The sequence below is a fragment of the Orycteropus afer genome, unplaced genomic scaffold (genome assembly GCF_000298275.1).
Source record: "Orycteropus afer afer isolate SDZICR_OR568_19922 unplaced genomic scaffold, OryAfe1.0 scaffold00104, whole genome shotgun sequence".
Lineage (NCBI taxonomy): Eukaryota > Metazoa > Chordata > Mammalia > Tubulidentata > Orycteropodidae > Orycteropus > Orycteropus afer.
In genome coordinates, this window is record NW_006921691.1 from 8,078,778 (window position 1) to 8,096,827 (window position 18,050).

General features: G+C 37.6%; 1 protein-coding gene across 1 annotated transcript in view; it reads right to left on the reverse strand.

Annotated features, from left to right (window-relative positions):
- CERT1 (ceramide transporter 1) overlaps window positions 1-18,050 on the reverse strand; it is a 246,090-nt gene that overhangs the window by 135,316 nt on the left and 92,724 nt on the right. The window contains exon 4 of the mRNA XM_007943355.2: window positions 12,925-13,041. Coding sequence (XP_007941546.1) covers window positions 12,925-13,041 — 117 coding nt within the window. The remainder of the gene's footprint in view (window positions 1-12,924; window positions 13,042-18,050) is intronic.

An 18,050-nucleotide genomic window follows, 5' to 3' on the forward strand; every position in this document is an offset into this window, starting at 1 on the left:
GGGTTTAGTCCAATTCTGCATCCTTTCCTTCAAGGCTCAGGGGTCCAAGATTATCTTCTGTGTCTGTGTTAATTGGTTTCCCTTTTCTTTGTTGAAGAGAGTCTGTGCAATCCTTCTGCCTAGTCTGCCATCTTGCCCCGCCTTCTCGTTTGATTTCTTGACTGCTGCTTCCATGGGCATTGATTGTGAAATCCTCGACAACTTCAAAATTGTCTCCGTTTTTCATTATGTTGCTTATTGGTACAGTTATGAGGATTTTTGTTTTTTAAATAGATTAACCATGTATTGATTGTTGTTGCATGCTACTTAGTTCATTTCAAGTCACAACAACCTCACATGATACAGTAAAACTGTCCCATAGGGTTTTTGCAGCTAAAATCTTTATGGAAACAGTGTCAGGTCTTTCTACTGAGGAGCTGTGCGGTGGGCTCAAACCACCAGTCTTTTGGTTAGCAGCCAAGTGATTATCAGTTTGCCACTAGGGGTCCTTGTTTATGGATTACATTAGGTATGGATTGTTGTTGTTAGGTGCTGTTGAGTAGGTTCTGATTCAGAGAGACCCTATGTACGAAACAGGAGAAAACACCGCCTGGTCCATGTGTGGGTTACTGCTAAACAATTCAGCAACAGACTCCCACTGTTACACTCCCATTGTTAGGAACTAACTAAATCCTTGATCTTAATGAGTGAAATATACAAAGCCATAATAAAATTTCTTTGCTGGTTAATAAAGTTTAGGTTGTTTTTGTTTGTTTGTTTTTGTTACTTACCTGAGAAAATGGCAGAGCACCAACTGTCCTGGAACTATTCAATTTTCCTTTCCCTGGGATGTAAAGGAGTACAACCTAATTCCATGTTTCCCTTCATCACGTTACATGATGCAAATAGGTAAATTAAACATTGGCTCTAATCCATTTATCTCATAAAATTACTTATATAAAGTATACCCTAAAAAAATAAATGAAAAAGTTGTGTATGTACCCTTAAACCAGACTCAAAATGCAAAGCCAAATTATACGCTAATCATTCACAAAGTAGACAAGTATATACAGAATCCCTGGTATCTGTAAAGAAAGTTATCCAATATTACAGATGATTAAAAAAAATGGCAAACACAGTATGACTGTACATGACCTCAATATTTTAAAACTGGTAAGGAAGAAAAGGAAAATTCTGCCGCCTAGCTTTTATAAAAGTTTTCTAATTACCTTATGGGAGTTCTAGTAGCATAGTGCCTAAGGTACTTGACTGCTAACCAGAAGGCTGGCAGTTCAAACCCACTAGCTACTCCTTGGAAGGCAGGTTGGGCAATCTACTTCTGGAGTGATACTGCCTCAGAAACCGAAGGAAGGGTCGCTGTGAGTCAGATCTGACTCCACAGCAGTGAGTTTGAGTTTTTGAATTACCTTAAATCAAATGTAAGATTGAAAAGAAATCAAAGTATCAAATAAGCAGAAGTTGTTCCTAAAGATAAAGAAAAAGCAACAAAATCAAGCTTTGGGATAGCATGGTGAAAAAAACCTCAGCCTTTCACTGAGGCAAATAGGAGCGTAATATTTAAAGTCCTCTAAAGTGAGTTTTGAGGAGCTCTGGTATCATAGTGCCTAAGGCACTTGACTGCCAACCAGAAGGCTGGCGGTTCAAACCCACCAGCCACTCCTTGGAAGGAAGCCGCCAGCCTTCTGGTTAGCAGTCAAGTGCTTTAGCCACTATGCTATAGTGCCTCGGAAACCCAAGGAGGGGTTGCTATGAGTCAGGTCCAACTCGATGGCACAAAACAACAACAAAGTGAGTCTTGTGGCATAGTGCCTAAGACATCTGAGTGCCAGAAGGCTGGCAGTTCAAACCCACCAGCCACTTCTTGGAAGGAAGACTGGGCAATCTACTTTCATAGAGATACTGCCTCGGAAACCCAAAGGGGGGTCACAGGAGTTGGATTTGACCCGATGGCAGTGAGTCCGGTGAGTTTTAAAGTGAGTCTTGGACATTGTTCAGATGGCTCAAGCATGGGAATCTTTTGGTAAAAAATTTACTTCATGCCCCACTTAACTTCATTTAAAATGTATAACTGATAAACTCCTTTCAGGAATATTTTTCCACTTAATTTCCTCAGGCAGAAATCTGTAAACATCTCAGGTTGAGAAAAAACCCTTCACCTGAAATTAATAAATTAAAGGGACTTCACAAAGGGATAAGTACTCATCTACATTTGTTGTTGTTGTTATGTGCCATTGAGACAGACCGGACTCATAGCGACCACTCCTTAGGTTTCCAAGGCAGTATCACTACAGAAGTAGATTGCCCCATCTTCCTTCCGAGGAGTGGCTGGTGGGTTTGAACTGCCAGCCTTCTGTTTAGCAGTCAAGTGCCTTAGGCACTGTGCTACCAGAGCTCCCTCATCTACATGAGTGAATAAAAAAAAAAAAAAAAAAATTAAATTACAACAATTGCAGGTAGATTGCCAAGCACAGAAAGTCAGTATCTGTAAAAATTATCATTTGAATCTCTCCTCCCTACTGTATATTTTCCTATGACTTCTCATGTCTTGGATAATTTCCAGAATATGAGAAAAGTCTGTGTGGCCCATGACCACCAACATGTACTTAAGGCTGCTGCACCCTTATGGGAATAAAGGAATGTAATAATTACTACAAACCCTGCCAGAGTCAAGAAACTTAATTTTTTCAACATGATTCTTAAATCTCTAAGTGCCAGGAAACCCTTCCTTCCAGGTTTTTTTTTTTTTTTTTAAAGGAAGAGAGGAAATACAGCTCTTTCATGGTAAGTACAAATACTGTTCAATCAAAATCACACGTATCCCAATTATAAAGGATTCTATGAATAATCCTTTTTTTTCCCCCAAATAGCAACATCAACAGATACTTTATTATACTTCTTGATAAATTAATTATGCAGAAAATGCCCAGAGAGGACCTTTAACAACACTTAATGACATCTTTACTAGAAGAATAGTTTAATCTAAATAAAAACATAACCATCTTAACTTTACATTCATACAACTTATAATTTTCAAAAACAGCATCTTAATAAACTTGGACAACATAGGAGATGGTCAAGAAATTAAAAAATAAAACCAATCATTTGTTTTAATATAATTTATTTATTATTGTGTCAAATCCTAAAGAGTAATGCAGAAAACCAATGGACTTCACACAACAGGGACAGCACACATTTTTACTCAAAATAAAATTACATGTCTGGCATTTATGTACCCTTTTCTATAATTTAATTTGAACAGAATGTTAGAATTTAAGAACCTCAGGAAAATCTTTCTTCTACATGGCCTATAAAATTGGCATTGGACCTAGCCTACCTAACTTCACGGGGAGAGAGGAGAATCAACATCAGCATCAGCCTAAAGCTGATTCCTATGAGGTGGAGAAGTCAGATGTACTTACACTCTTCAACTTTTTTTTTTTTTTTTTTTTTTTACCAATTCTGACACCATCCATCCCCTCTACGGCACTCTCTACTTCTCTGCTCGGTTCAATAATTCATTGCAACAGCCACATAGAACTCATAGACTAAACTCACAGTTATGGGGTTTATTAGGGAAGTAACTTGGAATCAGGATCATCTTGGAAGTAACAGGAACAATTGAGAATACAGTTCTTCTATCAGGATGCTTTTGCTCGGGCTTAATCTTGCAGGGTCCTGCTAGGGGGGGCTGCCCTCTGATTTGTTTGGGTAAATGTTACAGCTCTTTCTTTAGCTCCTCTGATGAGTGCTGGGAGGCACCTCACTCTGCCAGAAAGCCTCTTGCCCGAAGGCACTCAACTCTCTTGTTCAGTGGGTCAGCCAGCCAACTGCAGCCATCTGCCGGTCCTGTGCCACTGCTGTCTCATGCTGCTGCACCGCCAAAGCTACAGCTCTCTACCTGTGACACCTCTCTCTGTCTACTAGGTCTAGAAGGTTTGCAGCGCAGGAACCCTGGATCCAAGGATGCACTCTGTTCTCAGCTCTTCTTGATGGTAGTAAGTCCCCCTCACACTGGAATTTGGTTCTTTTTTAAGCCTAGTGGATGGAAAAACTGACCAATCTCCTTGATGGCCCACATGCACCTTATCTCATTCAACCCTGGCAAAAGTTACACACACCTTATTTGCATACCCCCCCCACAAGGTTCTATGCACCTTTGCATACTTCTAGCCAGTTAATTAATGGGAGTTACAGGAATATGGCTAGAGAGGTCATATATAGGCAACTCACTGCACTGCAGCTACTATCTAGATGTTATAATAAATTATGTGTTTTCTAACAAATTATGAAAATTTAAATCACAGAATCATCTTTCTGAAAACTTTTTTTTGGTAGTAAGCAAGTTACTGTGGAATGAACATTATAAATATGAAGAACTTAAAAATTTCTTGCAGTGTAAGGCTGCTGACAAGTACAAAAATATCATGATCCAAGGAGCACATGATTTAAATCAATAAAATATATTCCACATAAATATATACTTGTACATCAGCATAAGTGCTTGCTGGCCAAAAGCTCTGGCTCTCAAGTCAGAAAGAAGTGGTTCTGGATGCTTTTAGCTGTTAAACACTGGATAAGTACTTAACCTTTATGTGCCTCTCTTATATATGAAAATAAAAAATGCCAGTCTCATGCGATTATTTTAAGAATAACATGGTATGAAGTATATAAAAGGCTTATCATCATACTGGGCACACATTTAGTCCTCAAAAAATGTTAGTTATCATCATCACCATTGCTATTATTGGTGAAGAGGTCTTGTAAGGTAGAACTCTTGTGTTGTATGTCTGTGAGTGTGAAAGAAAAGTAAATTAATACAAAGAGCTTACTGTAATGAGGAGAAAGAATATAGATCCTAAACATCTTCTTCCAGATATTGAAAATTACTAAAATTTGTTTGGGAAGCCCTAACATCATGTTTGGTAAAGTGGAGGGTCAATGAAAGAGGGGAAGGCCCTTAACAAGATGGATTGACACGGTGGCTGCAGTGATGGGCTCAGATATAGTAGGGATTGTGAGGCTGGCACAAGACTGGGCAGTCTTGTTCTGTTGGGCATAAGGTTGCTATGAGTCGGAGACAACTCGACGGCATGTAACAACAACAAAACAACAACAGCCCATTACCAAGAAAAGGACCATTAGATGCCATCAAAACAGAAAAAGACAGGTCCACTGTTTCAACTGTGGTAACGTGCCCCAATACAGTCATTCAAGGGGTGGGTGATGCCCTGATAAAATAACTGCATATTGAATTGAACAAGCTGAAATGATGTTGTTAAGTCAATTCCAACTCATAGGATCCTACGTACAACAGAACGAAACATTGCCTGGTCTTCTGCCATCCTCACAATCCTTGCTATGCTTGAGCTCGTCCTTTCCGTCACTGTGTCAGTCCATCTTGTTGAGAGTCTTCCCCTTTTTCTCTAACCCTCTACTAAGCATGATATCCTTCTCCAGGGAATGGTCCCTTCTGACATGACCAAAGTAGGTGAGATAAAGTAGGGCCATTCTTGCTTGTAAGGAGCATTCCCAAAGCACTTCTTCCAGGACAGATTTGTTCATTCTTCTGACAGCCTATGCTGTTTTCAGTATTCTTATCCAACACCACAATTCAAAAGTATTAACTGTTCTTGGGTCTTCCTTACTCACTTTCCAGCTTTCACATGCATATGACGTGACTGAAAATACTATGGCTTTGGGTTTAGACATATCTTAGTCTTCAAAAGTGATATCTTTGCTATTCAATGCTTTAAAGAGGTCTTCTGCAGAGATTTGCTCAGTACAATATGATGTCTGATTTCTTGACTGCTGTTTCCATAGGTGTTGATTATGGATCAAGTAAAATGAAACCTCTGATAACTTCAATCTGTTCTCCATTTATCATGATGTTGCTTACTGGCCCAATTGTGAGGATGTTTTTCTTTATGTTGAGGTAGAATCCATACTGAAAACAGTAGTCTTTGATATTCATCAGTGCTTCAAGTCCTCTTCACTTTCAGGAAGAAAGGTTGTGTCATCTGCATATAGCGGGCTGTTAATGAGTCTTTCTCCAAACCTGATGGCACTTTCTTTATATACTCTAGCTTCTCAGATTATTTGTTCAGCATACACATTGAGAGGAGGATGAAAGGATACAACCCTGACACATACCCTTCCTGATTTTAAACCATGCAGTATCCCCTTGTTCTGTTCAAACAACTGCCTCTTGTCTATGTACAGCTTTTTTATAAGAACAATTAAGTGGGAATTCCCATTCTTCACAATATAATCCATAATTTGTCATGATCCACATAGTCAAATGCATTTACATAGTCAATAAAACATGGTAAACATCTTTCTGGTATTCTTTGCTTTCAGCCAAGATCTATCGCATCAGAAATGATATCCCTCGTGGATATCCTCTTCTGAATTCAGCTTGAATTTCTGGAAGTTTCCTGACAATATTCTGCTGCAACCATTTTTTAATTAATGTCAGCAAAATTTTATTTGCGTGTGGTATTAATGATATTGTCTGGTAATTTCCACATTCTGTTGGAAGAAGCTCTGGTGACATAGTGCTTAAGGTATTTGACTGCTAACCAGAAGGTTGGCAGTTCAAACCCACCAGCCACCCTGTGGAAAGAAGACTGGGCAATTGACTTCCGTAAAGATTTACCAACTCGGAAACCCAAAGGGGTTGCTATGAGTCAGAATCAACTCGATGGTAGTGAGTTTGGTTTGGTTCTTTTTGGTTGGATCACCTTTCTTTGGAATGGGCACAAATATGGATCTTTTCCAGTTGACTGGCCAGGTAGCTGTCTTCCAAATTTACTGTCATAAACAAGTGCCTCCAACATTGCATCGTTTGTTGAAACATCTCAATGGGTATTCCATCAATTCCTGGAGCTTTGTTTTTTGCTGATTCCTTCAGGGCCACCTGGAATTTTTCCTTCAATACCATTGTTTCGCATCATATGCTACCTCCTGAAATGGTTGAACATCAACCAATTCTTTTTGGTACAGTATCTCTGTATTTTTGATATTTTGCTATTTCCTGTGTCATTCAATATTTTGTCCACAGAATCCTTCAGTACTGCAATTCAAGGCTTCAAGTTTTTTTTTTTTTTAATTGTGATTTGGCTGAAAGTTTACGGAGTAAATTCACTTTCCATACAGCAGCTCACATATACTTTGTCTCATGACATTGACTGCAATTTCCCACAATGCAACAGCTCCCCTTCTACTTCCTCCCCATAGTTACCTCTTCCCTGTGTCCTTCCCTCCCATGCACTCCTGCCCCCTCAACTGCCTCCCTATGCATACACAGCCCTTTTGTTCTCCCATGATTGATCTCTCCAAGGAGTGTATCTACCTAATGTAAATGTCCAGCTCATATGCCTGTCTTTCATTTGGCTGGAAGCCACAGCAGTGGGTTCAATTCCAGACCTGAAGGGCATCTGGGAGCCACAGTCTCAGTGGTAACATCAGGCTCTATCAGAGAGGCTTCAGGTTTTTCTTCAGTTCTTTCAGCTTGAGAAATGCTGAGTTTGCTATTCCCTTTTGGTTTTCTAATTCCAGGTCTTTGTATATTTTATTTTAACACTTTATTTTGTCTTCATGAACAACCCTCTAAAATCTGTTCAGTTCTTCTATTTCAACATTTCTTCCTTTCATGTAAGCTATACTCTGTTCAAGAGCAACCTTCAGTGTCTCTTCTGACATCCATTTTGGCTTTTTCTTACTTTCTAGTCTTTTTAATGATCTTTCCCTTTCTTCATGCATGAAGTTCTTGATGTCATCACACAACTCATCTGGTCTTTGGTCACTGCTGTTTAAAGCATCAAATCTATTCTTCAGATGGTCTCTAAATTCAGGTGGGATATACTCAAGATCATATTTGGCTCTTGCGGAGTTGCTTTAACTTTAGTCAGCTTCAACATTAACTTGCATATAAGCAACTGAACTGCAACAGACTGATGATCTGTTCACAATCAGGAAGGAGCTCTGGTGACATAGTGGATAAGGCATTTGGCTGCTAACCAAAAGATCAGTTGTTCCAACTCAACAGCCAATCCACAGAAGGAAGATGGGGCAATCTCTTTCTGTAAAGATTTCCAGCCTTAGAAACCCAATGGGGGTCCACTGTGAGTTGAAATCAACTTGATGGCAATTTTTTTTTTTTTGGTTTCCACAGTCAGCTGCTGGTGTTGTTTTAACTGATGATATTGACCTTCTCCATCACTTCTTCCACAGATGTATTTAATTTGATTCCTGTATATCCAATCTAGTGTGGTTCACGTGTACAGTCACCATTTATATTGCTGGAAAACAGGTATTTGCGATGAATAAGTCATTGGTATTGCAAAATTCTATCATGTGATCTCCAGTGTCATTTCTATCATTTGAATGATGGGAGTCCAGGCCTTTTCTGAAAAACATGAGTCTTGGTTTATCAAGACTTGGTTATTTTGGTTTTATGCTTTTGCTTTGAGGGATAACATACTATTATCATTCTGTCATATTTTCTCTTTTAAGTAACTTACTACAGTCACCCAGCTAAGTAGTAGTGCCAGGTTTCAAGCCCATTATGTGTCAGACTCCAAGACTCAAACACTAACTAGCATATTGCTCTTTTTGGCAAATGCTTACCAGAATTACTTATTTATAATAGTTATATATGTGTGTGTGTGTGTATATATATACATACATGGTATTGGAACTCACATGATATAGATAACCTGTAGGAGTTGAGCTCAAGGAAACTCAAACAATCAGAGTAATTGACAAAAAGCAGAATGAACAAAATAGGTGGTGTAATGGTTAAGGCATTTGGCTGGTAACTGAAAGGTTGGTGGTTTGAAATCATCAGTCACTCCCTGGGAGAAAGATGAGGCAGCCTGCTTCCATAAAGATTTACAGCCCTGGAAACCCAATGCAACAGTTCTACTCTGTCCTACAGGGTTGCTAAGAGTTGGAATTGACTGGACTGACAGTGGGTTTTTTTTTTGGGGGGGGGGGCAGGGAGTAAGCAACCAAAAATGAAAAAGGTAGTATATCCTCAGGCAATTTACTTAAGTTTAATCTAAGCCTTAGGTTCTTCAACTGTAAAACAATACTACCCCTAATTTCTCAGGATAGTAGGAAAAAAATATAGAACACAAAGCAGTTAAAATAATTACTTTTTGGTGATCCCTAATAAGTGGTAGCTCATATTCTCATTATTATTATAATGCATAACAACTTAATATTAATTCTGAATATCAATACAATTCATGTTTATACAGTAAAAATAATTTAGGTTTCACATTCAGTATCAGGAAACACATCTTCACTATCTCCCTGTTTCTAGAATGCAGGAAAAAAAAAGCTACTGACTGTGTTTGCTAATGGCTTTTGAAATTTTTTCCTAAGTGTTAGCCCAATAAATAAAAACAATTTATTTTTAGAGTTCACATTCTATTTAAATTTTCACTGATACGCTGCTTAGTTGACACATGTACATTAAAATATTGATAATTAAAAATGACTTCACCTTCTTTATCCATGAATAAACTACTGTTAGAAATCAGAAGTGTTTGGACAATGTATCTGGAACTATGCAGCTACATTGTTTCCCAAGAAATTAAATTCACCAACAAGCTATTATCCTAAACCTGCTCAGATGAAGTCACACTGCTCTAAGAATGTTTTCCAGTAATATAACACATAGTGTTTCACTGCTATTCATAAGGTTTTCACTGGCCAATTCTTTGAGAAGTCGATGGCCCCTTCCTTCTTCCCAGTCTGTCTTAGTCTGGAAGCTCTGATGAAGCCTGTTCACCATGGATGACCCCGCTGGTATTTGAAATACCAGGTGCATAGCCTCCAATCTCACAGCAACACACAAGTATGACAAACTTTGTCTCACCTATGTTGGTCATGTTGTCAGAAGGGACCATTTCCTGGAGAAGGACATCATGCTTGATAATATAGAGGGTCAGAGAAAGAGGGGAAGACCCTCAACTAGAAGGATTGACACAGTGGGTAGAATGATGGGCTCAAGTACAGCAAGGATTGTGAGGATAGCACAACCAGGCATTGTTTTGCTCATAGGGTCACTATGAGTTGGAGCCAGCTTGATAGCACACAATCATAATAACAACAAATTCTGAGAACAAGTTGCCATCAAGTAGATTCTGACTCATGGCAACTGCAAGTGTGTCAGAGTAGAAATGCGCTCCCCATAGTGTTTTCAATGACTGTGATCTTCCCAAAGTAGATTGCCAGGCTTTTCTCCAAGGCACCTCTGAGTGGACTTAAATCTTCAATCTTTCCGTCAGTCGCCAAGCACTTTAACCATTAGTGTTTCCCTGCTCTGAGAGAGACTCAAACATTGTATCCAACCATTCTTCAAAGATGCAAAGAAATTCGAAATATGGAACAAATAGATGCTTGAAGCTCCTTAACTTAAGAAAAAAATACTGTTAACATGAGAACCTTGCAAAGAAATCATAGTTGACTTTACTGAGAAAGATTATAAAATAAAATATGCTTAATTAAAACAGAAGGAACTAGTTATATACTCTAAATCAACTGATTACCCCTTTAAATGTAATTTCAGTTAAAAACCGGGGCACCTCCAACTGGTTCATTTGGGTTCAACTCACTGGTAAGAATTTGCATTTCTACCTCATGATAGCATAGTGGCTAAGGCACCTGACTGCTAACCAGAAGGCTGGCGGTTCAAACCCACCAGCCACTCCTCGGAAGGAAGATAGGGCAATCTACTTCGGTAGTGATACTGCCTCGGAAACCCAAGGAGGGGTCGCTACGAGTCGAGTCCGACTCGACAGCACATAACAACAACAACAACAACCCCATGATACAAGGAATCAGAATCTACATTTAAACAAGATCCCCAACTGATTCTTATGTATCACCTGGGGATCTTGTGAAAATGTAGATTCTGATTCAGCATTATCTGGGGCAGAAATGCAGATTATCAGCAGGGGGTTGAACCCGAATGAACTGGTTCAAAGTTCTTGTTAACAACATAGAAATTAGTTCTACTTAATAATATCGTTAGAGACAGGGCTGGCCTTGATGAAAATACATGAAATAGGCCACTTTCCTCATATACACATTTAGCAACTCTCATTAAATGTAGAACACTTCATCCAGAAACAGCATGGTATATTACTGAACTTATACTTAAAACTCTTATTTTTTCCAGGCATCCTGGTAAGCATTTTACATATATATCTCATTGATTGCTTAGTACTACTCTACGTAGAAATATTATCACCAGTTACAGCTGAGAAAAACACACCGAGAAGGGGTTAATTGCCATGCCCAAGGTCATATATGTGATACACAAATCCAGACAAGAATGTGAACAAGTATAAAGTGTTCTTAAGTCACACTCTAGAATATCATGGCTAATTCAGAACTTTCTCTATTCTTTATCAAGATATTGAATTAGCTAGTAATGTAGTATTTGAATTCAGGCCTATCTCCAAGGCTCATTTCTCTTTCAAATGATATAAAAATGTTTCCCATTTTTCCATTTTCAGACAGTTTTCTGGAGTAATAATGTCAAGATAACTAAGACAAAATGTTTTAAACCAATGTAGCAGTGAAGCTAAAAAGAGGGAATAAAAGAAAGGTATAGCCAGTTTTCTTTAGCTTGGGAAGAATTCTTAATCACTCAATCAATCAAGAAATAATAGCTAACATGTGATTGATATTAATAAGAATGCTCTTGTGGCACAACCCAGGACAGACTGGTTTTTCTTGTTTTTTGTGTGTGTTGTGCCTATTAAATAATCAAAACAGGAGTTTCAACAACTCTGTGAAACTCAGACAAGTTTTGAACAAGTATAAAGTTCTCTTAAGTAACACTCTAGAATATCATGGTGAATTTAGAACTTTCTATATTCTTTATCATGATATTATTGAATTAGCTAGTAATGCAGATTATGTATTTGTTTAGTCTGCTTACCACTTATACCCAACAAAAAGTCAATGACTAGCTTTAAATTACAAGAATATAGCATGCATTTATATAAGAAAGTCTGCAAATTTGTTACTAGTTTATTTACAAAGATTTAAATGATTCACAAATGTTTACATGAAGAATTTACCCAAATGGTCACAGATGACTACAACAACTTAAACTGAAGCTTTTAATATTAGAGATGTTTATAACCCATTATAATTTCAAAATTCATTTTATCTAGGATCACAGATAAAGCATTTATTATGAACTATATCCTCCACATTAATATCAAAATTTGTTTTATAGAAAAAAGGCATAATGTTTTTTTTCATTAAAACTTAAAATTAATGTTTATCATAGCAAATTCTTTTAGCTAAACACATGTGTTATATATCAAACTTAAAAGAAATTTACATCTGTACTGGTTTAACATTTACTCCAAATAATGATCAACTTTTCAGTAACATACGTCACCAAAAACCAAACTCACTGCCAATGAGTCGGATCTGACTCATAGTGACCCCTCCTTGGGTTTCTGAGGCGGTATCACTATGGAAGTAGATTGCCCAATCTTCCTCCCAAGGAGTGGCTGGTGGGCTTGAACTGCCAGCCTTCTGGTTAGCAGTCAAGTGCCTTAGGCACTATGCCACCAGAGCTCCTAACAAATGTTACATCTCATGATTTTTTTTTTTTTTTTATTAGGATTTGGGTGAAGATTTACAGAGTAAATTCACTTTTCATACAGCAGTTCACATATACTTTGTCTCATGTCATTGACCAAAATTTACAATGCAGCAGCTCCCCTCCCACTTCCTCCCCATAGTTACCTCCTCCCAGTGTCCATCCCTTCATACTCTTCGAGAGGCCCATTGTCTGCCAACCCTGTATATATCTCATGATTTTTTAGAGGAATCATCACTGGTCTGTTTCCGAGTCCTCCATGGAGAGATAAACATTGAAAACCCTACCTTGTGCTGTTCAATGGCATCTATCCACTGCTGTCTGTGATCTGGATCCTGAGCACGAAGATACCAAACACTGTCATTCACACTAATATCAAATCGACATTCATCAAAATCATGAGGCTGTGGAGAAAATTAAAAGTAAAGCTAATTATTTCCTAAGAAGTTATACTCTATGCAAAAACATGAACATAATAGTTCTGTGCTGGTAGAAAATTTTTATTCTTTCATTGCTCTACTCAAATAATATTTTGAAGATGTCTCAGATAAGAGAGAATCAAGTTTCACTCACTATCCTTGCAAATGAGTTGAAAAACTACAAACATCCATTTCAAAAAACAAATATTTTTCATGAATGCTATCTTAACTAATGGGAACACCACTGAAAACACACACACACATACACACACACACACACACACACACAAAGTAAGTTTCAGGAAAGACATTTACTACTTTTCCCTGACCCCATTATTCAAAAGTAAATTCCATCATGAATAGTTCTATTTTATTAAATATAATAAACAGGATATTTTTATACTTCATCACAGAAAATAATGTTAACATTTCCCCCCAGGTATCTAAAATGAACTTCTTGGCTTTTATACATCTTTGATAGTAATGACTTAATGAGTAGTATGTAAGATCTATGTTAGAAAGCTAGAGATCAAAAAGAGTAAACATGTAATGAAAATGACAGCTTTTTAATTCAGCATTTTGCAGTCTTCGTAAGAATATTAAAAAAATAAACGTTTTACATCCTTGCTTTTTCCAACAAAAACTTCCCCTAAAAACATTTTAACATGTTTTAAAACAACAAGTTAACATAATGAATACAAATCTAATAAAAACATTATGAATTCAAATATGTGATATCAGACAACCTCAAAAGAGAGGAGCTGAAATGTGCATTACGTAATGCCTGACATGGAAGCTCCAGGGGTTTCCTGGTTCCTGAAAAACATTCATGCATGTGGGAAGGCAGTCCAACCTTTTTGGGGTCATAGAAGCTCTGTGCTGAGAACCTTCCTAGGCTTCACACTATTTGCTTCTTCATTTGTATTCTTATCCCTAAAAGAAAGCTGTAATTATAAGTATAGTATTTTCCATGAGCTGTGTGTGTCATTCCAGCAAATTACTGAACCCAAAGAAGTAGTGAAAGCTAGCAGGTCAGAACTGAGGGGACTGGGAACCCCTGTGCTTACCACTGGTATCCTGAGGGGGTAGAGGGACCCCCTGAATTTGTAGCCAGCAGGTCAGAAATTAGGAGAAGACTCCTGAGTTTGCAGGTGGTGTCTGCCTATTTGGCAGCTGAAAGAATGGTGTTCTTTTAACTTCTGATATCTGTCCTAACTACAGGTGGCTAGAATCAACGGAATTAGTGTTACACTGGCAGCTGGACTGCAGTGTGTCCTTTTTAACCTGAGAAATCTGACTTAGTTCTGGGTGGCTAGGGTCAGGGAGAGAAGTGCTACATATTGCAGATGGTGTCAAACTAAAAAACCCAAACCACTGCCATTGAGTCAATTCTGACGCATTACAACACTATAGGACAAGAGAAGAACGGCCCCATAGGGTTTCCAAGGCTGTCAATCTTTACAGAAGCAGACTGTCTTATCTTTTTCCCACGGAGTGGGTGGGGGTTTCAAACTGCCGACCTTTTGGCTAACAGCTGACAGGGAAGTGGAAAAGTAAGTAAGTGATTTATACTGATTATTATCCTTGTACCATCCTTAATTTTACATCTTCTCAGGTTAATACACTGCCTCATGTAAAATGAAGAATCCATTTACCTTATCATTGTCATATTTGTTGTACATCATGTGTTAAACTGTGTCATATTCATTATTATCTTTGTATATTATAAACTCTATAAAGTTATCATTTTTATTTTAAACAGTCATACGTATTTTCAAAGACTTAAGAGAGATAAATAAATATCACATATTTGCTTGTTCTGGTGCTCTTTACTGAGTTCCTGAAGGTAAGAGTTTTCTTCTAGTGACATAGCCCTTCATCCTGAAAAATTTCCATTAGCGTTTCTTTATAGTGTGAGTCTGTTGACAAGTTCTAGTTTTCCCTTATCTGAAAATATATTTCACCTCTTTTTTTAAAAAAATACCATCTTATTTACTTTGTTCTAGTTGTGAATATATGCAACAAAACATAAACCAATTCAACAATTTCTGCATGTAGTATTCAGTGACACAGACCACATTCTTCCAGTTGTGTAGCCATTCTCACTCTTCTTTTCTGACTTGTTCCTTCCTTCCCCATTAACATACCACTATTCCTGTCAGTCTGTCCTACTGTGATAGCTTGCATGCTACTGTGATGCTACAAGCTATGCCACCAATATTTGAAATATCAACAGGTTCATCTGGGGTGACAGATTTCAGCAAAGCTTCCAGAATAAGACAGACTGTCTTAAACTAGGAGGAAGGACATAGTCCAGGTCCATTTCTGAAAAACTGGCCACTGAAGACCTCATGAATAGCAGGGTAACATTGTCTTATGGCAAAGAATTTTAAAGGAGCACTGCCTGTTAGAAAAACAAACAAATCTTTTTTGGACAAAGTATAGCTAAAATGCTCCTTAAAAGTGAGAATGGCCCGACTTTGTCTCTTATACTTTGGTAACACTGTCAGAAGGTACCAATCCCTGGAGAAGGGTATCATGCTTGGGTAAAGTAGAAGGTCAGCAAAAAAGGGGAAGACCCTGAATGAGATGGATTGACACAGTGAATGTGACAATGGCTTCAAGCATGGCAATGACTGTGAGGCTGGCACAGGACCAGGCAGTATTTTGTTCTGTTGCACACAGGGTCGCTATAAATCAGAAAAACTCAATGGCACCTAACATTAACATAAATTCACTGACCTCTGAGGTTCATATCTAATCTTTCCAGTTGCCATTGTCACTTAGATCCCATATAGATAGTTCTCAAAAGAGCATAATGCTCAAGGCGGAACTTTTTTTTGCCAGTTAATCTAAACCACTGTTTGATTTTAAGAAGACTTCAGGGATATTTTTGGTTTAAAGTTTAAAGATTATCTCAGAGCAATATTGTAAGGGTTCATACAACCTTTATGACTCCAGGAAGTCCAGAATCCATGAGGATTTGAAATTGTTTTACATTTCCCCTCTTTTGATCAGGATTCTTCTATGCAATCTTTGATTAAAATGTTTAGTAATGGTAGCTTGGCATCATTCAGTTCTTCTGGTCTTATGACAAAGGAGATAGTTGTTAATGGAGACAATTAACCACATATTTCATATCCTTCTCCTATTCCTCACTCTCCTTTCTTTGTTTTTCTAAACAAACAGAGACCAATTGCAGTTCCCTGGATGGCTGCTTGCAAGCTTTTAAGACCCAAGGCACTACACATTGAACTAGAGGTAGAACAGAGGCATGAAACATGTTATTAAATGTTTTATGGGAATGTCTTATGAAACCATGATCCTAAGTTTCCAAATCAAGAAACCAAATCCCATGAGGTTTTTAGTTGTGCATAAGAAGCCTCAGAAGTTATCTTTTTGTTGTTGTTGCTGTTGTGGTGGTAAATATATCTATCATACCACTTTTACCAATTCAACTTTTTACAGGTATACAATGTATTGACATTATTTACAATAATTGATTGTACAACTCTGCCCTTAATCACTGTGCTTTTTCCATCACCACTAACCCCCCTTTCGCCTCTCCTTTCTGCCCATGGTATCCACTAATAAACTTTAGTCTCTGTACATTTGCGTTTTCTTGCCTTTTAATAAAAGACAGGTCATATAATAGTTGTGCTTTTGTGATTGACTTGCTTCATTCAGTATAATGCTTTCCTGCTCCATCTGAATTGCAACACATATCAAGACTTCATTTCTCTACTGGCTGAGTCCTATAACGCTGTATGTATGTATCAAATTTTGTTTATTAATTCATCTCTTAATGGGCATTTAGGCTGTTTCCACCTTTTAGCTACTGTGAATACTGCTGTAGTGAACAATGGTGTACAAATCTCTGAATATCTTCTTTAAAGTGGTTTGGGTATATACCGAGGAATTATTGGGTCACATGATAGTTCTTTGAAAACATTTTTTAGGAACTGCCATTTTTAGGAACTGTTCCATTTTGCATTCTCACTAGCAATGAGTAAGAGTTTCAATTTCCCCATACCCTTGCCAACATTTGTTATTTTCTGGTTGTTTTTTTTTTATTATTATTATTATACTTAGCCTCCTAGTGGGAGTAAAATGGTATCTCACTGTGGTTTGGATTTGTATCTCTCTGATGGCTAATGACGCCAAGTATCTTTTCATGTGTTGGTCACCATCTGAATGTTCTTTTGGTGAAATGTCTATGCAAGTCTTTTGTACATTTGATGACTGGGTTATCTTTTTGTTGTTGTCAAAGTTTTATAAACATATTTTGTTATTAGATTCTTGTAGAATGTATGTTTTCCAAAGATATTCTCCCAGTAGGTAACTTTACTTTTTTGGTAAAGTCTTTGGATGAACAAAACTTTTTACTTTTTAAGAAGCCCCAGTCATTTATTTTATCTTTTGCTGTTTCTGCTTTTGTTGTTGTATTAGATAATCCATTGTTGAAAGGCAGACTTGACGACATTGTCCTTACTTTTTCTTCTAAGAACTTTATGTTTTAGTTTGCACATTTAAATCCTCAGTCCATTTTGAATTTGTTTTCCTGTATGTTGCAAATCACACATGTTGTTTCATTTTTCTGCATATGGAAATGAAAATTTCCCAGCACCATTCATTGAAGAAATTCTTCTTTCCCCATCAAACGGACTTAGTACCCTTGTCAAAAATCAGCTGACCACAGATGTGTGGGTTTATACTGGGACTCTCAATTCCATTCCATTGGTCTATGTGTCTATTATTATATCACTACCAGGCTGTATTGATTACTGTAGCTGTATAGTACATTTTAAAATTAGGAAATGTGAGTCATCCTACTTTGTCCTTCTCTTCCACTATTGCTTTAGCTATCTGGAGACTCTTGCCATTCCATATAAAGCTGAAGACTGATTTTTCATTTCCGAAAAGAAGGCTATTGGAATTTTGATCAGGATTGCATTCAGTCTAAAGACTGCTTTGTTGTTGTTGTTGTTATGTGC